At 47.1% G+C, this 25,213-nt stretch overlaps 11 protein-coding genes and 1 non-coding gene across 12 annotated transcripts; 5 read left to right on the forward strand and 7 right to left on the reverse strand.

Moving 5' to 3' along the window:
• Positions 1–1,155: 1,155 nt before the first annotated feature.
• FOBCDRAFT_148072 (uncharacterized protein) lies at positions 1,156–2,754 on the forward strand (the record flags this gene model as incomplete). Its single annotated transcript, XM_031193019.2, has 1 exon — positions 1,156–2,754. One exon carries the CDS (start codon positions 1,156–1,158, stop codon positions 2,752–2,754), a length of 1,599 nt encoding a protein of 532 aa, XP_031031865.2.
• A 2,669-nt stretch (positions 2,755–5,423) lies between these two features.
• FOBCDRAFT_254258 (endo-polygalacturonase) lies at positions 5,424–6,741 on the reverse strand (the record flags this gene model as incomplete). Its single annotated transcript, XM_031193020.2, has 5 exons — positions 5,424–5,714; positions 5,769–6,225; positions 6,276–6,424; positions 6,476–6,634; positions 6,682–6,741. 5 exons carry the CDS (start codon positions 6,739–6,741, stop codon positions 5,424–5,426), a joined length of 1,116 nt encoding a protein of 371 aa, XP_031031866.2.
• A 2,715-nt stretch (positions 6,742–9,456) lies between these two features.
• Positions 9,457–10,254, reverse strand: FOBCDRAFT_208803 (uncharacterized protein; the record flags this gene model as incomplete). The annotated part of the gene is made up of 2 exons (XM_059609247.1): positions 9,457–10,058; positions 10,215–10,254. 2 exons carry the CDS (start codon positions 10,252–10,254, stop codon positions 9,457–9,459), a joined length of 642 nt encoding a protein of 213 aa, XP_059468100.1.
• Positions 10,255–10,319: 65 nt separating this feature from the next.
• Positions 10,320–11,279, forward strand: FOBCDRAFT_245481 (uncharacterized protein; the record flags this gene model as incomplete). The annotated part of the gene is made up of 2 exons (XM_059610691.1): positions 10,320–10,952; positions 11,091–11,279. 2 exons carry the CDS (start codon positions 10,320–10,322, stop codon positions 11,277–11,279), a joined length of 822 nt encoding a protein of 273 aa, XP_059466284.1.
• Positions 11,280–12,543: 1,264 nt separating this feature from the next.
• Positions 12,544–13,196, reverse strand: FOBCDRAFT_245482 (uncharacterized protein; the record flags this gene model as incomplete). Its single annotated transcript, XM_059610692.1, has 2 exons — positions 12,544–13,014; positions 13,110–13,196. The coding sequence occupies 2 exons, from the start codon at positions 13,194–13,196 to the stop codon at positions 12,544–12,546; spliced, it is 558 nt and encodes a 185-aa protein (XP_059466285.1).
• Positions 13,197–14,890: 1,694 nt separating this feature from the next.
• On the reverse strand, positions 14,891–15,253 carry FOBCDRAFT_281772 (uncharacterized protein; the record flags this gene model as incomplete). The annotated part of the gene is made up of 1 exon (XM_031193024.2): positions 14,891–15,253. The coding sequence occupies one exon, from the start codon at positions 15,251–15,253 to the stop codon at positions 14,891–14,893; it is 363 nt and encodes a 120-aa protein (XP_031031870.2).
• Positions 15,254–17,035: 1,782 nt separating this feature from the next.
• On the forward strand, positions 17,036–17,506 carry FOBCDRAFT_208807 (uncharacterized protein; the record flags this gene model as incomplete). Its single annotated transcript, XM_059609248.1, has 2 exons — positions 17,036–17,297; positions 17,328–17,506. 2 exons carry the CDS (start codon positions 17,036–17,038, stop codon positions 17,504–17,506), a joined length of 441 nt encoding a protein of 146 aa, XP_059466286.1.
• A 1,327-nt stretch (positions 17,507–18,833) lies between these two features.
• FOBCDRAFT_147849 (uncharacterized protein) lies at positions 18,834–19,874 on the forward strand (the record flags this gene model as incomplete). The annotated part of the gene is made up of 1 exon (XM_031193026.2): positions 18,834–19,874. One exon carries the CDS (start codon positions 18,834–18,836, stop codon positions 19,872–19,874), a length of 1,041 nt encoding a protein of 346 aa, XP_031031872.2.
• Positions 19,875–20,178: 304 nt separating this feature from the next.
• On the forward strand, positions 20,179–20,250 carry FOBCDRAFT_t259. The gene has a single exon. It is a non-coding gene; the product is annotated as a tRNA-Thr (tRNA).
• A 142-nt stretch (positions 20,251–20,392) lies between these two features.
• Positions 20,393–21,529, reverse strand: FOBCDRAFT_148433 (uncharacterized protein; the record flags this gene model as incomplete). Its single annotated transcript, XM_031193027.2, has 2 exons — positions 20,393–21,163; positions 21,215–21,529. The coding sequence occupies 2 exons, from the start codon at positions 21,527–21,529 to the stop codon at positions 20,393–20,395; spliced, it is 1,086 nt and encodes a 361-aa protein (XP_031031873.2).
• Positions 21,530–22,452: 923 nt separating this feature from the next.
• On the reverse strand, positions 22,453–22,896 carry FOBCDRAFT_281776 (uncharacterized protein; the record flags this gene model as incomplete). Its single annotated transcript, XM_031193028.2, has 1 exon — positions 22,453–22,896. One exon carries the CDS (start codon positions 22,894–22,896, stop codon positions 22,453–22,455), a length of 444 nt encoding a protein of 147 aa, XP_031031874.2.
• A 1,147-nt stretch (positions 22,897–24,043) lies between these two features.
• On the reverse strand, positions 24,044–24,844 carry FOBCDRAFT_281777 (uncharacterized protein; the record flags this gene model as incomplete). The annotated part of the gene is made up of 2 exons (XM_031193029.2): positions 24,044–24,441; positions 24,496–24,844. The coding sequence occupies 2 exons, from the start codon at positions 24,842–24,844 to the stop codon at positions 24,044–24,046; spliced, it is 747 nt and encodes a 248-aa protein (XP_031031875.2).
• Positions 24,845–25,213: the final 369 nt, after the last annotated feature.

The raw sequence follows: 25,213 nt of genomic DNA on the forward strand, positions 1-25,213 counted from the left end.
CGTCCTTTCATTCTCGCTTCTGGTCCGGCTTTGAGGGCAAGTGAGGAAGTAGCCTCCTTATAACAGGATCTCTGCCACGCTTAACTCATCCATTATGTCAGACTCGGACATCGAGATGCCTTCATACTCTGAAACTCCACCACTCGTTACCCAACCCAGCCCAGACTCCCCAAAACACCAGCTGAATCTGACAACGATACTACCTCTCCCACCTCAAGAGTAGGGAATACCTAACCCTTTACTTTAACTACTGTAGGCTAAACAAAGCGCCAGCTCATAGCATCAACTCTACCCGTATACTCCAGTTAGACACATAACTCTTTAACATTGTGTAAGCCTTTTGCGATAAAAGAACCTATGCCCTTCAAGTGCTGCTATTGGTTACTTTATATGGCATTCTTAATAAATTGTCCTTGAGCATCAGCTCTCAGGACCGTTCTCTTGTTATTCGATGTGGGTATAGTATATCTCTGGCAGCTGTTTATGAGCAAGCAGTGGCTGCAAACATGACATTGATTGCAAACATGGCATTGATCGCAGATGTGGTTAATTGGTGATGATTTCTTTGTTCCTTTGTTCAAATGACGTCTTTGTCTGAACACGTCAACATCCACCCTCTAAATGGTTGCTGCCTTGGCGATAGCCTGGAGGCAGCAGATAATTTCCTGCCACTGGTTCTGTCTCTCTCTTCCTTCAACATCTCACAATGCAGTTGACTGTGGATCTTGCTTGAGTTCGTCAGGACATCCAGCGTTCCGGAGTCAAAATTGAAAAACAGCCAAACAGTGACTCCCTTGTACCCAAGTCTCACTCTTCTGCCAGTGGCTCTGTTGGTTTGCCTGAACCAACCACCTGTACCTATATCACAGACGTACTACGTTCGTGAATCACCGGCCTCTGCCACCCTCCACTTACTGATACCCACTGGCAGCATATATAAACATGGCTAAAGATCGTGACCTCCTCCTCGAGATGTCTTAGGCAGACAACATCAAGGAAGAGAGTCAATCCTCGATCTGTACAACGCCTCGACTCTTCTTACTTCAACCTCATATTCTTCTTTCTCGACATCTTTCGTCTGAAGACTTTCCCCCCGTATCTCAACTATTCTCATCCCCATCTATAACTCTTTCATCCGCCTCTCATCCCATCACCATGTCTCTTCAGGAGCCTAGTGACCGAGAGCGCCGCATGTACTATCACGGCCTGCCAAGCCGCCCAAGACTTGTCGCCCGCTCCAGTACCGTGCCCTGGTCTCAACCTCGCGAGTGGCCAGAGCGCAAGAAGCTGGACGTTGCTACTGGACACAAGATTCAGCAACTGTGGAACGACCCGCAAGGATCCCTCCGACAGCTCATGATCGGCACCCTCAGCGGCGTCTGCTGGACCGCCATTGATATCTTGCGCGTTGGTTACGAGAGCGCATACGAGAATACCGACCGATCATCAGAGTGCCCAGTCACGATGCTTATTTCTGTACCTCAAGACTCGATTTCGTTCCGACAGGCAGAAGCAGCCATTATCGCGTGCAAGGATATTCTTATCCAGTTCGGCCTCGATGACATCCAAGTCGAGATGAAGGAAAGCATCGTCACGATCGCTGCGACCAGTCCAGTTACCTCAAACCCTACAGCTGAACATGTAGCTCGACGCCTCCGCCCTGGGCCTTTCACCAACGATTTCGGCGACTTGAAGTACAAGACCATTCGCGATATGTCTGAGTACGTGGGAACTTCCATCGGTGCATCTCAAGCGCCTCCCGGAAAAGAGAAAGACGGCACAAAGTGCGTCTATCTGCATGGCAACAATGGCAAGACGTACGCGCTCACATGCCGTCATGTTTTGTTTCTCGATGATGATTGCGAAGAGTATCGCTACCCAGGCAGACACAACAGTGTTGCCAAAGATGTCATTCAGCCAGGAAAGAACACTCGCAGACGGGTGCTGGATTCTTTCACGAGCAGAAAGAATGGGCTCGATATGAGCGTCGATCTTACTGCGAAGCCCTCCTATGACAACCCAGCATTCAAGGCGGCGCGCCCGAGCTTCTTACTGAAGCAAACCGTGATGCAATCATGTGAGGCGCCCATTGGTGAGCTAAAGAAGGAAGGCAGTGTTGTTCTTGGTCGTGTCGAGTTCTCGCCTCCTATGGAGCTTTGCTCGCAAGGTCTCAAACTCAGAGATTGGGCGCTTGTCGAGCTGTCACAGGACAGTTTTACCACTAATCTCGGCCAACTAAGAAACAAGGTTCCAGTCACACGAAAGCTGCAAGATATGCTGACTGACATCTTGGGACCCATGACCAAGAGTGGGCGGTCGTTAGATTTTGATGATTCTCTCGAAGTGGCAATTGGACCTCACATCATCCCTGAGAGTGATGTGGAGGATGCGACACCCAGAAATCTACGTGGCGACAAGGGCCTCGTCGTCATGAAACATGGCCTCAAAACTGGATTCACTATCGGACTTGCCAATGGGATTCACTCTGTCATTCGCCACGCCTCTGGCGTCGCTGGGGATGTCATCTCTAGTGAATGGTGTATTATTGGAATTGATGCCAAGGCATTCTCTGACACAGGAGACTCAGGGGCTTGTGTCTTTGACCTGGAGGGCCGGATTGGCGGCATGATCACTGCTGGATTGGAGGCTAGTCACAATCCCCTTGGCGAGCACGACGTCACCTACGCTACGCCTATGCAGTGGCTTTTGGATGACATCAAACAGCAAGGCTACAGTGTCAAGCTGCCTAACTAGACCTACATCTCTTCTGTCCAGTTTATGAGGACTTTAGGATGAGTTCGAATATTTACCTAAGATTTGTCAGTCTTACTGTACAATCTTGTGAGGATTTTGGGGTAGCTTGAGGGTTCACTAGAGAGTCTGATGAATTTTGGTTGGTCTTTGTTGAATGCTGGGAAACTTTGTGGGCTTAGGACACCATGTCAAGAAGGATTGACTAAATTTCACTGGTTTCGACTAACCGCAGGGACACGCTCTGTTTCGGTAGATAAAAGTAGTTAGATCGTACCATATGTAAATTGAGGGTGCCTTTTAACAAGTATGCACTTGCCGCCTGCCAACTCTGCGAGCTGCCTTACCCTGCCAGAGAACGTTCACTGTTGAGTATATTCAACGATACCGATTATTGGTTGACCACAATAGACGTTTTGACAGCTTGTTCAGTCAACTAACAGATTAATTGTCCTGTCCAACGTGTAAAGGGACAGGGATTCACGCGACTGTCATCGTTTTTGTGTATTCAGCAAGTACACCGAGGATGGAGTGTTTTTCAGAGTTCAACTGTTCACTAGAGTAGGAAGCCGGAACATACCATGAAGATTTTGGATGATTCCTTTCAACATCATAATTGAACAAAGAACACTGCCAATATACTCGGCCCGTATGTCTCTCGTCAGACTAGAACATAGTCTCCGAAAAAAAAGACTTGTTGTTTCAAGAAAGAGTATATAAAGGCCAATGAGTCTCAGTTACAATCAACACCATCATACACTACTGTTAATCACAGCAGCAAGCACAGCACCAACCTCACCAACATTGCGAGAACCCTATTCATTCCAGAATCGTTTATCACCTTCCATCTTCATATGTCTTCACCTCCAGCATTTATGGTTAGGGCCTTCAACTACCGGAAGATCATCGCTTTCATTGTTATGACTTATCTGACTTTCATGCATGTTCGTTTATCGGTAAGCACCAGGATCATTGGTGCGAAGCTGTACCCGAATTGGCCTTTAGTAAGGGTTACGCCACCAGTATTCTATCAGACCTTCTTTGGTTAGTCACTGAGGCAATTATCCGTATCTTCACGTGTGCCCTCTGCTTGAATGCCGCCTAGAAGATCATAGTTACTGCACTCTACCTTGGGCGATTTACCACTCCTAATCTAATTTCTTTGTTGTTCTTCCTCCGCAGACTTATCCCGGATATTCTGACCTGGGCCATCCGAAAATTCGAAGGGGATCTTGCTAATACCGAAATACTTATTGCTTTCTAGAAGTTCAGAGAGTCTAAGTTTATGTGAGCAAATAAGATCGCCTCGACAAGGTTATCGTCAAACCTCAACTTAATGGTCGTCAACGGGAGAGATTGCGGGGGTAAAGGGTCTAGGCATTGGCGCTCATCGTATCCCAAGCATTTGAAAAATTAGAGGACCATTTTATTCCCATATACAGCTCATCAGTAAGATTTCGGTCTCAGGGTCCAGCCCCTTTGTCACCTAGCAGCACATATTCCTTTTGTTGATGCACATGTGTGCACACTTCCTGCTATTTGCTTTTTCATCGACTAAACACAACCGTAGATAACAAAATGCATCAGAACCTATCCAAGATACCATAATTACGTGCCATTATGTTACAGTTGATATATTACATTGTAAGCTAAGGGTGACGTATGGAGCCCACGCATGCCCACGCATGTCCTCGCTTGGCATCCACATTGGCGCGTTGAAGGCTTGACTTGTCAGGGCGGAATGGTGATATTCCAGTGCAATGCCTCTCGGAAGTGGCCCACAAGCCCAGCCAGTCGAGCTCGATTGTTGAACTTGTGACTGCATCTAACCCCTCTGGCTGCACCTTCATTTCTCCGGTCCGTCCAATACCTCATGTAGTCAACATCGAGGAGAAAAGCAAATTTTCGCAAGTGCCCTTCACCAGTGGCTGGTCTTTTGAGATAGCAGTCTTGATCTAGATAGCCGCCGGATTGAAATCAGGTAACTGGCTCTTGCATATCAATAGTAGCCATATTCTTGATTTGTCCACTGAGCCTATTATGCCCTCGAAGATATACCCATACATACTTGTAGTCTGCTTTCTGACTTCGTAGTACTTGGAGTATCCTACAAGTTCCTTGGCTAATGCCTCAACTTCTCAGGTGGATAAAGATACATGCTTGGTTTTGATTCATGGCGCTAAGTTCATCAAGGGGAGTTATACAGCCGGTTGGTTTATGTGGAATTGGGGGCTAAAGATTTCACGACCTTTTATCCTTGGCGGAGACTACCTCCATGGATTTAGGAGTCATGAGCGATGTGAAACATTCTACTGTATCCCTCTAGCTACAATTTAGCTGTGTGGTTTGCTCCAGTCTTAAAGACGGTACCTATATCGGAATTGCCGTTGTACACTTAGACAGCAATAAATTAAAGAAGAAAAAGCTTGTTCTTGCAGATCAAGGTGCCTGAGTCACAGAATATCATACTAGTAATTGTCATCACAGATCAATAGGCGTTTACGATAAATAAAATCTGTTGCTAAGATAAGCCTGGTAAGTATCGGAGAAACTTGACTATAGACCCAAGCTCACAACTGTCCACCACAGCAATTCCACGCAACAACCGTAAGACCACTCTTTGACTGGGTTCAAGCTTAGTGAACATGGAGTGGCGATCGTCCCGCTTAGACCTAGCTAGGGCAAGTGTTGGTAGGATAGTTGCAGCTGCTAGTCTTGCCACCACCAGTGATGGCGTTTCCAGAGAAAGTGAATCCAGAGCAGCTACCATCGCCACACAGAATATACCAATCTTGAGCAGAGCTAGCCACTGTACCAGTGACCTTGATGAACTTGATGCCGCTGATCTTGACTCCGTTGGTGGGCTTTCCAGTAGGGCCGCCGTTGAGATAGTCCTGCTGGACATCGACACCATACTTGCTGATGTTGGTAAGGGAAATGTTTTGGTAAGTGACGTTCGCAATCTAATACACAGTTAATTCCTGAGAATGCACGTGATGGGTTGGGTGTTTGCTCACCGTGCCAGTTGTGCCAGAGTTGGACTTGATGCGGCATCCATTCTCACTGTTAACAATCTGAGAATCCAAGAACTGAACACCATTGACGACATTGTTGCTCTTGCCGCCAACAGATCCGATGCTAAGACCATGACCACCGGAGCAGTACATGTTGGAGACGATGATGTTTGTACCCGAAGTGACAGCAACACAGTCATCCTGGTTATAAACATGAATGTTATCCAGAGTAACGTGGTCACTGGACGAGATGTCGAAACCGTCGCTGTTGTGCGCAGCTGGCAAGCTACCGCTCTTGGCATTAGGCTTGTCGCCAAGTCTGTTATCAAGAATGAGCCCTGAGATGGTCAATTGTGAACTGCCTGTGATGTCGAAGCAGTGAACGGGCCAATTCTGGATGTTTAGGTTTGTGATCTTTGAGTTGCCAGTAGTCTTCTTGACAACGATGAAATGGTCGGGCCTTTGTAAGGTCAGTATATCCTCTGTTGCAACAGGTCGTGGGGAAAATACTTTGGGTTGTCCTTGTTGTTAGAACCTTCGCCATCCCAGTACGCCGGGCCGTTACCATCAATGACATGGCCAGATGCACCAGTTATAGTGATGCCATTTCCGCTAATGACGATAGGATCAAAGTCGTTATCGGCAGTAGTGGCAAACGTCTATCACGTTCAGCTTTAGCACTCCTCAGATACACGGAGAAAGTAACTTACGGTCTTGCCCTTGAAGGTAACGGTTGCGCCGTCCTTGAGCTTGGATAGATCAAGAGCCTTGCCAGTGGGGACTTGGAAACCGTTGAGCACAATGTTTGTGCAAGATGAGACGGCGGTAGCGAGGCCGGAGTAGTCAGTGACGCTGCAGGGGTCTCGCTTCTGAGATTTGTTAGTGGTATGAGCTTGGAATGAGTTGGTTGTCCTACAGGCAGCGTTGAAGCAAAGGCAGCTGGCAGCAAGGCCGCAATAGCGATGTTTCGAACCATTGTGATATTCGAGTGAGACAAAGACAAGAGGATGCAAAGAGTTGTTGAAGTGCTTGGCGATGAATCAATTCAGACTCTTTCTGAAGTTGGCACAAGATGATGTTTTATAGATCATCATCTATTCTATTCAACTGCAATCGTACTCCCAGATCCCATTGAAGGAATATTCAAACTCCGTCTCGTCGTTCCAGAAGATAGTCATTCCCATTCCATTCATCTTAGAACCCCTACCCCGTACTCAGCATGTCTAAATCGGTATCGGCACTCTGGCTATACGGCACGCTCAAAACGTGCGAGTCGCGCTATAATGGGAATTTCTCCACGTCGGAAATATTTACAGACATGGTCGTCCAACGACTTCTCGGCAGTTCGGCACTTGAAGGTCGGTGCGCTGTTGTGTGATTCGTGGGATAATGCAGGGAATTGCCCAAATGGGTTAAAGTGTTTCGCCAAGTTTAGGCGAGGAGCCATTCCCTACCCTGAAATTTGCTGTAAGTGACTCGTGTTTTCTTGGAATGATTCGATGCATTAGTGAGTGTTTCTGAGATCACTCTGTCTATGTCTGCTATGATGCCGTTCTGGCTCAAGCTGGTTTCTGGGATTTGTCGCTTCGGTACCTTTTATTCCGAGTCCGGCTAACTCTCAGCTATCATGAAACTTGAAACATGGAACCAATCTCCAAGAGTCCCTGTAGGGTCCGTTATTTATCCCTTAATTGATTGCCTTTCTCAATCTCATTCATCTGAACTTTGACGTGCCAGTCCGCCTAAAAACCCACAATCCTCTCTCTGCGTGCACGATACCGATTCGAATGAACTCTCCTCTGGCGGAAAAGACCAAGTAAAAGACGGATAAGCCACCCCCAATAATACCCCAGACTTCCCCAAACTCTATCATCCATAATTTCACTCAAGCTTAGTCGAGATCTGTCTTACGGACCGGAGATAGTGTCACGTTAGCCCGACCACCAAGAAGCTATTCCAGGTTCGTCTGGCAGATCGCGGATTGGGGGCTCCTTATATGGATTTAACTTTACAATTGCCCATGGGCACAAATTTGCGGGGTACGGGGTAATAAGATCCGCTAATCAAATTGCTTTCCCCCTCTATGCCTGTAAAACTGCAAGGTCATGACCGGCAACTCTATTCCGATCTTAATACCACATGTTGGTTTCACGTTCATCCTTATCGAATCCACGTAACCACATTGAGAAGCCTCAATTTCTCACGGTCGAAGACATGGACACAGAAGAACCGACTCTTGACTAGGCGAAGTTTTCCCAAGCTCGGACCATAGAGATACACATGGCTTGGGTTTCATTGATTAGAACGGTACAACAACAATACTCGTCGAGAGCGAAAACGAATTGTCAGAAAGGCATGTCGTCTTTTTAACATCTCCAAGAACCAGAGAGCTATCCTGAAGTAACATAACGATCCCTGGTTGGCTCCCATGCTTGCAATCCTATGCCTCAGCTCACATCTTCACCAAGCAATGTTAGCAATGCCACAATCGAATACATTTCTGCAGACCTCAAACCCTTTAATTGATCAGACTGTGGCCTTCAAGTGATGCGATTACATTTATTCCCGCAACTTGTTAACTTGTTCTCTTACTCGGAGCTTTTACATGAGTATCAAAATGACGGCATTCGCTCGTCGGAAGAGGGTTATTCTTGCCGCGCCTGCAGATACCTGCAGTGCATAGCTGATGACATATTATATTTACCATTCCACACTTGAGGAACGGCACATGGATATGGTCCGTCGCCGCATTGTTACATCCTTTGCGATGTCGATTGAAGTAATTATATGAACTTTGTTGGAAAGACACACACAGGCACAGAAAAGGCGCTATTGGGCGCCGACTGTCGCTGCCGATGGTGATTCTGCCATTATGATTCTAGAACGGCTGGATACGCTTCTAAGTAGCAGACTAATAAGGCCATGATCGGCAAGCCCGGAACAACATGTCGAGAAGTCATTTTAACCGTTATCTTACATAAAGTAGCATAATTTTAACTGTTTTGCTGAATTAGGCTCCGTTGAGCTGCCATTCCGAGGGCTATACCTAATTAGGCTTACAAGGCCATCTTTCTCTATGTACCGAGCTAGTAAGGGCCGCTTAGACCACCCAAATAGGCAAAGTTGCCAAGGAATTTCCCCCAATTTGCAGCTTTTTGTTAGCAGCTATCCCGGGTGTAAAACGGCACAAGTTTATATACCTCGAAGGATCAATGTCCCCAAAAATCATCCCCGACATACTAATCCGGGCTTGCCGGTGAGGGCCTAAGACATTTATTGCCCTACTTTATGCATACTTACCAGCTTTTTGAGCATTTCAATATATTCTGTATGTGAATTTCTTGCTGACCCTCACCTGAGCCGGGGTCCCCAAATCTATTGCGCCGCAACAGTAACAAAGCTCGCATCTAGGCAAGGCCAGATCTAATGTTGTTGCTTATACGTGGAAGCAGTGATTGGTGTAAAGCTTCTATATTAAATACAGCAAGTGTAAAGACGCAGAAGTAGATTTACTTATGTATCCAGTTGAAATTGAGACATATATGTGCCAGAGGCCACAAATCAACATACCCTATAACTGTGTATGAACTCAACGGTGGAAGAGACAAACCGTTCTCAGAATCCAACTAAGCCATGATTGGCCTAAAATACTATTAAATATCAATAAAGTTGCATAATTCCTTTACAGCTTTCATGGCCAAATAATCCCCGGCTCTTCACATGGACGTTTCGAAGTGTCGATCTGGGAAATCGACCAAGCGCTGCGCGCAGATGCCATGTAGTGAAGAAGTTCCGAGGGTTGAGGCCCATCGGTTTTTCCCCGCGGCGCAATCTGGAGATCCTCAACACGCTGTTCTAGCTGTTCCATATCCTGACGACGTGGCAGCGGAGGCGATTCCCCTAACCCGCTCCCAGAAGTCGGCGCCAGGGCTCGTCCTCTGCGAGGAAGCAAGCCGTTGGCAAATCCTACCATGGTGATTTCATCGTTGCTTGGATTGCGCCGTGTAAGGTTTCGAGTAGATGATATGTAGTGCTCAAAGCTCTCTGCTTGCTGGTGCCCGCTTACAGCTGGGCGATGTCGCTGGACTCTGCTGGGAGTAATGGCCTGAAGGACTTGATGGCCAGCGCGATGGGGAGGTGTAGCGAAGCGGTCGCCGAGGGGGAGGGAGGATGAAGAGGCGGCTCGTTGACGGCAATCGCGACGGGGGCGAGGTTTGAGAGGTTTGCCGATTCGCGGACTTGATACTATGTTCTCACTGTCCAATTGCGACGAGTTCACTAGTATGTGACATCCTTGTATCAATTGTTACCTGTTCAATGTTCACAACATTATGTGTATTCAGTGGAGGGTCTTGAGCGTCAGGGCCTGAGTACAGAACATGTCCTCGCAGCTTTGAAACGCGGCAACTATAAATACACTGCTCACCAAGAAAGTCTCTATCATCTCACGATCACCCCAGCCACCGATCTCACAAGAGCTCACATCCATTCTGAAGCACACAACAATATCTTATGCCAACATATATTCTACACTGCCTCAGCGCAAACATCATCATGGAATCACTTCAGAGTAAACTCGACAACCTTCAACGTGGAGTTCACGCCCTCACTCAAGACTTGAAGTCACGGGATATAAATAAATTCACTGAGCTTGTTAATCAAATCATGAGAGACATGAAGGATATCGCATGTGCGTTTAAGGACCCGAACCCCGAGGAACTCAACGACCGAGAGGCTGTCTGGGAGTACAACAAGCTTCTTCAGCTGACGGACTTTGACGTTAAACTTGCACACTACAATATGGACCGCGACACGGCGTTTAAGTATCCCTGGATAACAATCAAAAACTGCGAGGAGCGTCTCAAGATCCTAGAGCTCTCCATACAGGTTTTTGCTGATACCATGGTTGATGCTGGATCTAGCAAGATCGCCTGTACCCCACCATTTACAAAGCTTGCTATGATGTTCGAGACTATTGTGACTGAATATCTTAAGCTTCGCCATCGCCGTACTGCTATGCAGCTTGATGGGGCGGTAAAGGACAAGGGGGTAGGTCGAAATACGCAGCGCTTGAACAAGGAAGAGGTGCTGAGCTATGTGTCTCGTCCATTCTCCAAGGAGTTCATTACCAATTGTCTTCGTCAATACCACGTAAAGAGCATCCCTCGCGGCGCAATTTATCTCAAGGTAGCCTGGGATGGTAACAAAGAGGCGTGGGCAGTAAATCAAGGGCACTGGGTTGACCCGCGGGTGCCGGAATTGGAGAAGGGTGCTATTCAGGTCATCATGATCGAACCCAAGGAGCTACTCAACTCTCCGTACAAGGCCAAAGAACAGTACGACGAGGAGAACATCCGTCCTCCCCATCCTCTTCTTCAGAGGTGCAAGCTTGACTTCTTGGATCGTGAAGACGGTGTTTTGCATTGGAGTCTTGGAGGTGTTGTTGCTTGGAGATTCTATGGCGAGGACTCGTGGATGGATCGCTTTGGCCATGTCATTAATGAGTATGAGTAAAGGTCTCTGATTTAAATGGTGAGGATTCTTACGAGGATGGGCAAAGTGTAAGTCATTGAAGATTAGACGTGCCGGCCACATGGTGGGATAGCGTGGAATTAAGTTGTGATAGGTAAACTTTTGACTAAAGCAATGATCGCAATTAACAATTTTTGGAACGTGCATTATCTGTGAAGTTTGCTTTGTTGAATACAACTGACTGAATTTTAGAACGAGAGCTAGAGCTGTGACTTGGCGAGGAATGTGAAAGTGCTACTGGTATCTTCTACTTAGAACCTTGGCAAGAAAGACATTGCAGTGGTAATAAATATTTGGAAGTCTAGTTTTCACTCAAGTCCTTGATCCCAGGTCTTACTGACGTCGGAAAGGGGACAACCCGTTACGTCTTCTGGAATCTCGACCCGACAAAATCCTGCCAATTGGAATAGCAAGATGGCGCCAAGCATGAGTCCTTACACCTTTTTGAAAGCGACTATAGCTCTAGATAGAAGCTCTAGAGAGAAGATATCTGTCATATCATATGCATGCTTATCGGCGGTCACATCGAGTATATGTAGTCTTGTCCAGCTCTAGTTCGGCTCCATGTGACAGGATACAAGTTACAAGGTATAAGAATACCCAGCGATGTTCCTGAGGCCGGTCAACACGACACGGTCTCCAGTCTTGGCCTTTGAGGCCATAAGGATCTTCCCATCAACAATCATTTCGCAATTTTCCCACTTGTTCAGAACTTAATCTGTCCCAGCTATTAAAGTTGACGCTTATACGCAAGTATACATGTGTGAGGCCCAATTCTCCAGGCAGCGTTTAACTTGTCTATTGAAGCAACGCTTACTAGATATATCTGCGACATGGAAGTTCGTTAACAGTAGGCTTGGGACAGTTGGCAATTTTGAATATGTCTTGGCCAAATGCGAGCCAGAACAAAGATCAACATCTGTTCCGGTGAACAACGGTCTTTGTTCGTTGATCGTATGTACCCTTGCTCAACTCTGAACAGCATCAGGCGGCACATACTAGTTTCACATCAAGGAATCACCGACTTTTTGGGGCAAAGATACAGAAAAGGTGTTGTTAATACAAAAAAGAACGTAAAGTGGGTAAAGTAAGACAACCGCTTCTCCACCAAAGGGTGTGTCAAATAGGCAAAATACAATCCGAAGGACTCCAAAAAACACCAACACTCTTCATTCATACAGCAACGGTCCATCCTCCATCAACCAAACAGGTATGTTAACTCAAGCAGCGATTCTCCCGTTCCTTACTACTTCTTGACATCCTCCTTCACATCATCCAGAAGCTCAAAGGGAACTTGAGGATACAAAATATCCGCAAGACGGTTACACTCCATCTGCATATCAAGCTGATCAATCTTACGACGAAGGGTCAGTCTCTGCATAAGCATGAGGTACATGCGGTGAGAGATGTCGTCCACCATTCCGTAACAATCCTCCTGTTCTTTCCAAAAGTGGCGAATCCGCTTCTTCATTTCGGCGACGCGACCGATGTCACGGGGGAGTTCGGCTTTCTTGATGGCTTCCTTCAGGTTGTGGATGCTTTCGTCGATCTTGATGCGGCGGGCGTATACGCGGCAGACCTCGGCGAAGGCGAGTTGCCGGTTGCGCTCGAGGTAGGCGATCTGCTTCTTCATGGTCTCCTGATTGCAACGATGGGAGAGCTCGGTCGCGGTTAGGGGTGTGTCACCGAGGGCGGGGAGGGAATCCGTAAACGGGGTCTGTGGTTAGGTTAGAGGGTGATGTGTCGGGTGAGGGGAAGACTTGCGTAAACAGGGTCAGCTTGCTTGGGTTTGCCAAAGTCAAAGCACTTCACGACGCTCCAGATGAGAGCGACGGTCATGATGAGCACCGACACGGCGATGTGAGCGCCAGCGGGCTCGATCTCAATGGTCATAGCCATAAGAGATGAGTTTAGTGTGATAGGGTTGAGAGTTGTTGCGATGAATGAAGTTGATGTTAAGGAGATGAAATTGTTCTGATGGTGAAGGAGGAAAGGAGACGAAGCAAGAAAACAAGACGAAAATCTGTTTGTTATTTGACATATTCAACGTGACAAAGCTACATGCATCATTCCTGATGCAGTGACACTGGCAGAGCGTCTAGTAGAAGATGGCCCAGCAGCTGGTTGGACGTGCCCGGTGTACCAAGGTGCTACTGGTCGAGCTATGCATGCTCTTCTGCCAGTGACAGAAGTGAGTGGGTTCTGGTAGTCTGCAACTATTGACACCGCGCGATAACACTGGTACATGCTCGAGCCCGAGAGCGAGTTCGCAGTACGCTTGCTGGGCGCCGAAGTTCCAACTGCCAGGTCAATTCTGGAGTTTGCAGCAGAACACGTTTTACGATGAGACGTTGTTGATTCACAATGGGCTTCACGCAGATTCATCAGAGAATCACAGACAGTAAGTCTATTCAAAAGATGTTCATCGAAAGAGAGTACTGTCTAACTGGATTTGTCCATACAAGATGATGTTCATTGAATGAAAGGCTGGTGTGTGGAGTCGTAGTCGTAGAAGATTCATGTGCTGCCTGTGGAAACAGATGGGTTAAATTCAGAGATGTATCTGGCAATTTTTGATCCACGATGAGCACTGTCCTGGATGGATCTCGCCTTGTGATGTTCATCGAACTGTCTTTGGTCTTCAAAATGTACCAAATCATAGCAGGGAGATCATAATAATCTATCCATTTTCAGGTGGTCTTGGTGCCCCTTACAATACCCAAGCTGTGGTGCAGCGCAATACTGCGCCAGAACTTGAGCAGTGAACATTGCCAGTGGAAGCTTGCGACTCAGGTTGTCGGAAAATGAAATGCCGGATGTTATTAGTGGAATTCAGGAAAGGGACATTTTGTACTGGCGTCACAGTATTTAGCTGAGCTCATGACTTTGAACAGCCCCGAAAGTGAAAAAGATTTTTCTCTTCTGCTAGTGTGCTATTATGAATGTAATTGGGTGCTGATAATGCAGAAACGGGCCTTATCTACTAAGACTAAGATCGAGAGAAACAGTGATGAGTGCGATAAGCAACGTATTTCAGTTCATGCTCTATCTGAGCGTGAACTGAATAATATTTCTCAAGAATGAAGAAGGATAGCTTGACGATTCAACAAATGGAGTTGGGGAAGGAGGGTGAAGATGTGGTGGTGCGCCAGAAGAAGACTGAGTCTTTTGTTGCACATTTGCAGAAGCACGCTAAGGGGGAGCAAGCTTTGGAACATGACGACGGGGAATAGAGATCTTAAAAGCAATTGCTCTGCTCGAGCAGGTGATTTTGAATGAGGGGAAAGGATAAGGAAACCTGGAGAACAAAGATGGCCGACAATTATAGAGCAAGAAGACTAAGTTCTCCGTGCTGATAAGTCTCAACTGCAAATAACACATGTGGCTCACAACTTCGACATTATAACAAAATGCCTGGCCAATTGCTGCAGCATAAAGCTGGAGCAATAAGACAGTGCTTGAATAACAGCAGATTAATAAGGCAACAATTGTACCAGAGGCTCTATCAGGATACGATATCACAGGCGACATAATAACCCTACTACCACTTCCTCAACCCCCAATCCACCACTCCCATCCTATGGTGTATCTTCTCACAGCACGACTGCAAGCACGCAAGCAACACCAGCAATAACACCAGCAGTCCCAATCGCTATCCCAGCCCCAGCATTATCCACATCAACAGTCGCTGAAGGAGAACTTCCAGTAGCAGTCCCATTAGACTTGCTGATTGGAACGGCATACCAGTCAATGCCGTCACTGCGTGTAATCGTCGACACGATCGTCAAGCTCACATCCTCGTCAATGGATTCCGGAGAGTATGAAATGTTGTCGGTGAAAGAGATGTCGGTGGTCTTTGGGGCAGCAGCAGTGGCGGCAGGGGCAGAAGTGATTTCAGGGTGCGCTGCGATGGGGAGGGCGTGGAGAAGAGCTGCGAGAGCGATTGATCGTGCCATTTTGTCTTTTATTGGGTAGAACGAGTGACTGTAGAGGAACGAATATTAAAGAGAGACTATTTGCAGAAGTTTCATGCGAACGAGAATTTAATAATTGCGCATTTGTATTTCTATACGGATTTCCCTTGTATTTGAACTTTTGTGCCCCTGCCTCAGATACAATGTGGTGTATTTTCTTTAAAGCTTGTCAGCTAAACTCGGGCATTTATACGATAAAGGATTGCAAGAATTCTTCCACTCTGATCCTTCAGACTATTAATAGAGGTAATAAAATGAATGATTTTAAGCGATAGCGTGTCTATTCCGGTTCGAGACAGTGCCAAGATTTCTCATCGAAGCGAGGAGATCCTCGACAAACGGCCTTGACCCACGGATTGATTAGCAAAACAAGTACCTTGCCCTCGGGGAGCAAAAAAACTCAAGACTTTAGACGATGATGCGAAAACAAACTTATTAAAGAGTCTCTTAAGCTTAGGCTAAATTACCTAAACTTTTTTATCGCTTAGGGTCAAGGTGCCAAGTTTTCTTACCTCCCCTAGCCTACAGCCATCAATGATTAGAACAGTCCTGGCTCAGACCATTGTTTATTCCCTGATTTCATTGTGGACGGTTGTATAAAGGCGTTAGCAGTTCAAAGCCCAAATTTTGGTATATCATCGAGAGCTTATACTTACATCTTCCTTTCTTCGGAAGTAGAATGAGCGATGTGAAACTAGTCCTAGAATGCAGTTGTCATTATGCTATTATCGATATTACATGCTCCCGAATAACAGCGTGCTCCATAGAAAGTAGGCCGCCATACAGTCAGTAACTAGCTATTTACACTGAGGAACCAAGAAAACGAAAGCAAGTTGAGCCGTCTTCCCACTCGCCATTATCTCGCCGAGGCCACCGCGGCAGTTGGCTACGTCAGGTCGCTTTTCTCCTCATTTCTTATATCACTCGAGCGGGTGTCGCAACTCCTTCTCGTATACTTCAGCTATGAAGGCTACGGCGCGTTCAGTTCGGCTCCTCCATCGGCAAGAAAACATCAGAACTCAATGTCTGCCAGTATGACAGGCAAATGCTTCTCAAAACTCTATCTCTGGGACTATCCCCTGACTGTGAGCCTCCTTATTAGATCCTTGGCGACGTTATGGCTAATCATGAGGTTCGATCCTTCTGAAATTGTGAATTCTCGCTTTGCGTCTCGGGTTTCTGAACGGACCTTTTATTATCGGCTCCTGCTAGGTGCTTGTATGCTTGTCGCTGGAACGTACTTTTTGTCATCATTTAGACCACACCTATCAGCTCCTTATAAGAACTTTAAATAGCGGCTTTTCTCCGTTGCCTACAACCGAGAGTCCTGATTAATTGTCCACGGGCTTCGTATTGGTGAGCATCTCTCTGTTCTGCTGTACGGAAGCCCGTGGCAAGCATCCAAACGAAACGCATCTGAACACTCAACACACAGCAACCCCCTTCGAAGCAAGTCTATCGTATGCAAATCAGGGGGGTTAAAGAGTGCTATAGTATATTTTGTTCGGTTAAAAACAGCGGTATTTCCTTAAGGAACTGTTCAAATTGCCAAAGAGTACTATTAATGATCTTACTGAATAGCGGCTTATCGCTGGAGCATGGTCACCCTTTTGTCCACTGTGTGTCATGTTCGCGATCTATCATTTCCTATAAAATGCATCTGCAGGATTAAAAAAGCCTGTACCAAAATCCCAAACATCGACACTCTTGATACTCAAGTAAATCCTTACCATTCTACAGTCAGACCGACTATTCTCATCCAATATGGCCGGCAACAATCAGAACAACCAACAGTTCGAAATCGACTGTTTCGTACGCCACAGAGTCAACAGAAGAGAAAGGACAGTCAAAATTCTCGTCAAGTGGGCAGGCCACAGTGAACTAACATGGGAACCCGAGGCCGTCTTGCAAGAAACCGCTGGCCGCACACTGTATAGTTACTGGAGCGACCGCGGTGGCCGTGGGCGCGCGACACGCCTACGAGAGTATCATGTTTTCAGGATCCTTGCTAAAGGTTGGGATAGAGGTCAGTGGCGTTTTCACTGTCAGTGGGTAGGATACTCGACCTCGGGCGACGATACAACCTGGGAGCCTGAAATCAAGGTGATGAGGATTGCTCCGGCCGCGGTGGCAGAGTGGGATGCTAGTCAAGCAGCAGCTAATCAGGCAGCACGTAATCAAGGAGCGACTAATCAGGCATCGGCTAACCAGAACGCTCCAGCGGCGAATCCTTAGAGTATAAATCGTATAGGAGAGTTGAGCCATTGTTGGTGGTATACAAGAGTCAGTTGGCGCTCTAAACTACTTCTAGTATGTAATTAAATGCCGAGGTACAGACCTTTCAAGGACATTGAGAGATGGGATAGATAACTTCAGAGAGATGTAACTGTATTTTATAGTAAATTGATTTTATCCTGTTCCTATCACTCTGCCCCATCTAAAAGATAAGTTGCTAGCGAAACTATAAAAGCCAAAGCATTATGAAGAAAGCGTACCTACTTACTGCTACTTCTTACATATTCAGCTTCGGCCGTAAGTGAAAGGAGCCATAAGATGGCTCTTGGAAGTAACAATTTGTAAATATCTAGAACTAGGAATATCTCAGCAAGAGACCAAGTCGTCACTAACCAAAGCCATAGCCTTCATCTCCAAGGCCAATGCAACATATCCCAAGGCTTTTGCTACGTCTAGTAGGAGCTTAAACTTGACAGAACTCTTGGCTGGGGTCTTTTAACTGTTTGCAAACGTGATCAAGCCTCAATCATGTCCTCAGTAGAAAAGGGAGGCAGTTGGGTATACAACAGCGTGGTAAGATTGGAATAGAATGAGACATAGTACCATTTCATTACGCTGCCACCACATAGAGCCATCTTCAAAGTCCATCGCCAGCCAGGTTTCTCAAAATCGAAGCTTATTCCCAAGCACATGCATTCGCATCGCTGACCTGAGCTTGAAACAAGACCGCATTCTACATCAGATAACTGGCAACAAGAGTGCTGCAATCCAAAAGATAGGCCGACGTCAAAAGAAGAAGGAATGCATGAAAGACAGAAGCAATAGAAATACCTATCGGATACCACTGTGCTCAGCAAGACATAACTCGCCTGAGAGAAGAGACTTGTTTGTCCTCAATGGGGTTGTTTGTCATGTTACCGATTACCATCAATTGGATAATGCACTACCAAAGCCGTGGATTGGCTGGATCTAACTTAGTGGCTGCACCAGCAAGCCCGCTTATAAATGATGGCGATCAGCGTCATACCGGGCCAACTACATAAGTATTCCGTGTCAGCATCTACCAACAGCAAACGTTTAGTCACTGGTATGTTAATATGAAGCACAGCTTAAAGGGCGCGCCCTGAAGGTCACATGGATCAAGAAATGGACTTTATCAGCATGGCTTTTCTAGTGTTTGCTCTGCAACTCGACAAGTCGTTAAATATGAGCCTTGGTCCCTGCGTTGAGATTAAAATTACATCACATCGCAGCAATTGAGTAAGACAACCAGGCTCATTAAAACACAATCCTTTGTATCAAAGACCAACGTGTATCTATTTCGACAATGTCTTCTACCATGAGAGCTATACTGATCTCCGAGTTCGGTCCTGTTGAGAACCTGGTCATCAAAGACGTCCGCAAACCATCTGCCACAATCCCCGGTACAGCCCTCATCCGCATCAAAGCCTTCGGCATCAACCACGCAGAAATGCACATGCGGCGCGGTGAATGGGCCGAGTCAGTCCCCATCAGCGGTATCGAATGCGTTGGAATCATCGAGGATTGTCCAGGAGGCGAGTTTGCTCCAGGGACACCAGTAGCAGCACTTATGGGCGGCCTCGGACGGACCATACCCGGTAGCTACGCGGAGTACACCATCGCAAATACGAGCAACATGGTCGCATTGGGAGATCCTGGAGAATCACTGCCTTTGTCTTGGGCAGATGTAGCTGCGCTTCCTGAGAGTTATGCTACTGCTTGGACGTGCCTGTTTCGAAATCTGGATCTTCAACGCGGACAGAGAATTCTGATCAGAGGTGCTACTTCGTCTTTTGGAAGAGCAGCTATCAATCTCGCTGTTGATGCAGGGGCTATTGTCACGGCGACAAGTCGCAGCGAAACAAAGTTTGCCATGTTGCGAGACCTCGGAGTCTCCGAGACCGTCCTCGAAACGCCCGACTTAAGCAAACACCTCATCAAGAACCACGACTTTAAGAAGTTCGATTCAGTACTAGACCTGGTGGGCAACAGCACAGTTGTCGATTCACTACAGCTAGTCCGTCGAGATGGCCGCGTCTGCCTGGCGGGATGGCTAGGAGGGTTAGATCCCATCAAGGGACCTGCAGGGCCCGACGAGTCGCGCGGCTTCAATCCGCTGCTGCAAATGGCAAGCGGAGTCCACTTGAGCTTCTTTGGGAGTTTTGTGTTTGGGACAGAAGAATTTCCAGTGTCTGATGTTCCGTTGAGGAGTATCATGCTCAAGGTGGCGGAGGGGAAAATTGATGCTAGGCCATGGAGGGTGTTTGCCTTTGAGGACATACATGCTGCTCATCAGGCTATGGAGAATGGAGATGCAAATGGGAAAATGGTTGTCACTGTTGTCTAGTGTTCGAGACAGCAATGATGCGCTCTCGAAGCTGTACTAGTCCTCGAGACAGAAAAAGATATTATCGCATGGATGAACAGTGTTGTCTATTGCAATCCGTATCAATGGTGCGGACTCTCTCGAGTGCCAAAGTCATTGGTGTTAAGAATAGCAGCCTTCAGTTCAGTGGTCATCCCCAAACGTAACCTTTTCAAAAGTTTGCAATTGTCGGTGAGGGTCGGGTAGACACGCGAGCAACACCCGTCGAATTGTGAGAAGATGTTTTTGCCAGAGAGCGACAGAGAATCTCATCCAATCAGATCGCGCCTCGATGGCTCAGTGGTAGAGCGTGTCACTAGTAATGACAAGGTCCACGGTTCGATCCCGTGTCGAGGCAAACGAGTCCTACCTTGTGTAGCATCTATTTTTTGCGTTTTTTTTTGTATCAATTGTGACTTGAATATCGATGATACCGAAAAGTAATTTGCATAGACAGGGCTACAACTACAAGACTACCTCCTTTCTCCCGGTCACGAATCTCATCTCAGATAATCCCTGATGACATCCTCCGGAACATCCTTGCCCAAGTAATTCGGCACTCGCTCATACATCTCCCACGCACTTCGTTTCATAAAATTCGTCTGCTCCCTGACCCAACCTTCAAACTCCCCCCTCTCAACCATCTCACCCTTCTTTTCCTTCTCAACCAGCGTCTCCAAAACCGCATCAATCCGCCCCCTCAACCTGAGCAACTTCTCCTGCAAAAAGATATTACAAAACGTCGGAATATCATCATTTCCCAAGTCCACACTTCGAAGCGACGTGTACTGATCATCCAGATTAGGGTCTGCAAATGCATAGCTACTCACCATGCTCAGCCTCTCGGGCACATTTGTCGCGCGCAATGCAGCGTGCTCTGTGCATCCACCCTGCATGATGACAGCGCCTCCAACGGTTGGACTCTTTACTTTTACGATGGAGCCGTCTCCTGTGCGTATGGCAGTTTCGCCGCCTTGCATGCTGCTTGTGTCGCTGAGCATGACGACGCATACAACGGGGACTTGGTCTTTGTGCCAGGCGTCAATGGGTATGTCGTCGTAGCTAGACTTTTGCATTTCTTGAGGTGAGAGCGGGGCTGAGGGTGTTTCGGTAAGTTTGTAGACGCCGGGGAGACCTTCGGGGCCGAGTTGGATGTTTACGAGGCCCAGGTCTGCTTCGCGCCTCAGGAGACGTAATCCGAAGCCAGCAGCTCTATCAATGGCAGCTTGCGTCGCGGGATGTTGCCACGCTTGAAGGGTAAACTTTGCCGTCTTTTCACAATGAGCTTATTATCACTATCGTCAGAGTGACGTTGAACTGACCTTTTCATGACCCGCAATGTAAGCCGGTGCACGATCCCATGTACGAAGATACTTGTCAAGAATTGGTTTACTCAGCATCTCGCGACGTAACATGCGCACTCCCTCTTCTGAGAAGAGTTGAAAAGGCTCTGTAACGCAGAGATCAGGCGCATTTTCTGGCTGTGGCAGACCAAGGTCCTGGAAGGTGTGGCGACGACTAGGGGGTTGGAAAGCGAGGTGGATTGCAGGATCAAAGTCTGGCAGGTCGAGGTCATCAAGAGCGGTGAGAGTTGGAGGGGAAATGTTCGCTAGGGCTGGAGCTACTTTTGCAGACATGTTGTAGGATGTTTAGATGGAAGATTGGAGCTGGAGAGTGGGCAGGCCGCTATGAGCTTGTTATTTCTGACGCAGGAGACTGATATTGCAAATTGGTCAGTACCATATCCCAGCAACATTTTTGCAGGCCATTTGAGCCTTTTATCATTATGACCAAACTTGCTGATGGCTCTTTATCTTCGTCGGTTGCTGAAGGGTGGAGGGGCCTCATGTTAGTCTCTTCTTATATCATTTCCTATTCTGGTAATGGTATCCTGACTACATCGCTAAGCTTATCATCTGACGCTTCCTGTCAGATAAGACACTATAGATAGACCCGGCAGTTCACAAGCGCTACCTCCTTATCAAGTAAATTTCTCCACAGTTACTCCACACTCAGTGGCCTCAAAAATAACTAGAGTTAGCTTGGAAAAGGCAACGAGGAGATTTGTTGCTGCATGCTGATTTAGGAATCTGAACTTTATGAGTCACGTGATATTTGTACCTTGGCTATGGGTTCTGAAATTGTGGTCATGAATCCATCAGGATCCTCTGACGGTTACTTGCTTAGATCATCTTGACGGCAGCTGACATCAGAATAGGTAGATGAGCTCAGTGACCTGGCTGACTTTTGTAAGATTGGGACTTCTATAGGAGGTACGACAGCGGCAATGGACATTTACCCAAGAGTACGCTCGGCAGGATCACAAGGCGAATCTGACTTGAGAGAATACACCGGAGCTTTTCTGTTCTGCAGTACACTACATACAGGCTATTCTCTCATGCTGTATGAAGTCCAACAGTCAAATCTCTACCAAGGGGGAGGCGCCCTTCCCTGATACTCTTGTAGAGTACTTGCAAATTTACAATCGACAAAACAAAGAGCCTTTCTTTACATTGCTCCCTACCCGAATGTCGATACCTCTGGCCCGCCGACAGAGAGCTCACTCATCAACGAGAGGCTTCAGATCTCCAATTCTGTGAAGGAATCTGTCAAATGCTTCAGGGAACAGCTGCACCGCATCACCAAGCTTCTCCAAGAACGAGACCACCGCATCGAAGAACCGGATCACGCGATCGCAGATATTTCTGACATGAGTGAAAATAGAGGAAACACGCTGGATAAGATACTGAAGGGCAGGAATGAGCAGGACGATGATACAAAGGATCGCAGCGTTGGCGAGGACCGACAAGTAGACGGCGATGACGGTAAGGCCCGAGAGGCAGACGCAAGTCGCGGCGGTGAGAACGAAGGAAGTTCCGAGGATGATTGAGAAGAAGATGATGTCGCTGATCTCGAAGAGGTTGTAGAGGGTGAATGAGATGGCCCAGAGAAGGGAGACGATAGAGACCAACTTGGTCGTTTCAGGGTCGATGAGATCGGCCATGTTGACGTCGGGTCAAGGTGCGGAAAGGGGGCCAAAGAGCGGAGTGGTTTGTTTCGGGCCGTAGAGGTGTTAATGGTTGAGGAAGGTTGTGGGAAAGTGATGTTGCGATGGTGTTGAAGATATTGCGATGGAGAGATGTGTGTTTGGAAGTGGAATAGATAGTTCAGTAGTTGGGAGAACTTGGATTTACCTTTAGAGGATCGCAAGCAGTGTTCCCGCCCCGGGTGGCTGCGCTTTCAGATGTCTGGACTGTCGTGACTCCATATGGTGAATTAACAGTGGCACTCACTTGCGATCTGGACTCCAACCCAACCAGCAAACAATTACGAAGGTACACTGCTATAATTAGTTGCAATGGGTATGTTCACACTGGCAACGCACAATGGGTGTCGCTGCCACTGCGAGATCAAACTTTGGAAGGCCGAAGGCGGTTTCTCCTGCTAAGACTTGTGCGTGACCTTGACTACCAGAGACTCTCCTCATGTCTCGTCTGAATTCAACACGGCAGCGCTGCCAAAACTCGATTTGATATGCTTCACCGATCATTACGAGACATCACACTGAGACATGTGATTACAACAGCCGGCGTCCTTACTGGCGAACAATCTGAGGTCAGTTGTGAAGACCGACATGTTCTTGGGACAAGATAGAAATACATAACTTTAAATCTCAAAAGGGACTTGGCACAGAGTATTTGGGCCTGCCGTCTCTCAGTAAACCAGAAACGAAACGTAAAATAATCTACTTAAAGTCTCGATTGGGGCCGCCGCGGCAGCTCAGCAACAGATGAGCTCGTCTCTCAATGTACTGTTCATCGTATCTTTTACACAGGCTGTCATCGTATTATCTGGCTCCTTGCCTGACATATTTTACTACATTGCTGACATTCAAAGAACAGCTCACTTGTCCAAACAGAACAACATTCTTCACTGACTGCTATGCACAAGCGCCTGACTATCTCCGGCAACCTCTTTCACTTAGTGCGTTGTCTCTCACCAGGCAAGAAACACCATGCAGATTCACTAAGAGAAGACGAGTAAAAGCTCTAAGACCATTTCCCAGTGACTCCCAATCAACGAATAATACACCAAGCAACCCAAGATACTCCAGTCCATGCCTCTTGTCCATGCAAAGCCCGCTGAGCTAATCACATTCCGGAAACTCTGACCGTCAATTCACCAACATACACATTACCCGAAAGAAACTGTTGTCTAGCCTCGTCCTTTCCCTTGAATGGTCTCAACGGGGTTTCAGAACGAGCGATCTCACGCACCCACCAGCCAAGAACCTCTCGGTTGTGAGAAAGCGCGGCTTTTCTAGCAAGACTCTGGACTGTCAACCCGTAGTTCTTCTGCCAAGACTTGGCTTTGAATGTTGATCCTGTACGTCTCTCTTCAAGATACGCAAGGCATAACCCATCTGCGGTGTATCTTTTGGGATTCTTGACCTCGACCGCAAGACAGCCGATGGCGTAGGGGAGGGGAACAACTGTAGCAACAATTTTGTCGCAGCCAGTTTCCTCACAGTCATGAACGACATCACTTCCTGGTAGACTGATCAGTATGTGTATTTATTAACAGAAGGCGAGGGGGAAAGTACTGTGCATATCATGGCCAACAATGATGTTCATGGGAGACGGCGCATACTTGAAGATCGGCGGGAAGGGACCATCTGAATTGATGGCGTTGATCTGATCCGCAAGATTGACTTGGTACAAAATCTCTGGGGAGGCATCGCCAATAGCTTGGAGTAGATAGTCGAATTGCTGGCGGGCCGCCTCAGGCAAGTCATCCAAATCAGTGATTGGCTGACGAGGCAAGACTTTACGTGTTCTTGGGGTAGTCTGCACCCAATCCCTGGGTGAGACTTTGTCATGGCCGTTACTATCGTCTGACTTCATCTTCTTCGCTTCATGGTCCAGCTCAGATGCTCGACGCTTAGTACCCATGGTGGAAAGAAGTGAGGGCTTGTAATGATAAGGAACAAGGCAGATGTTGATGGTGAGATTGAAGAGAGAAGGAAACGTGAGAGTTGAAGAAGATGGAAGCAATTTATACCATTTGTGATTTCACCTGCTGGATTGAATGTAAGATGAAGGCAGTGAATGAGAGCACTAAACAAAGCCAAAGTCTAACTTGCATGTTGACAGCTTTTGAACAAAGAGTCCCTACAAAGAAAGCCGCCATTTACTCATGCATCAGATTCATTGAATTATATAAAAGACCTTTCGCGCTCTTACTATAAAGCATATTAACCCGGTTTTAATTCACCTGCCCTTTGGTCTTCCGTGCAACAGTGAGGTTCAGACGGTCACAAT

Source organism: Fusarium oxysporum, chromosome XI (genome assembly GCF_013085055.1).
Source record: "Fusarium oxysporum Fo47 chromosome XI, complete sequence".
In the NCBI taxonomy this organism is placed as follows: Eukaryota; Fungi; Ascomycota; class Sordariomycetes; order Hypocreales; family Nectriaceae; genus Fusarium; species Fusarium oxysporum.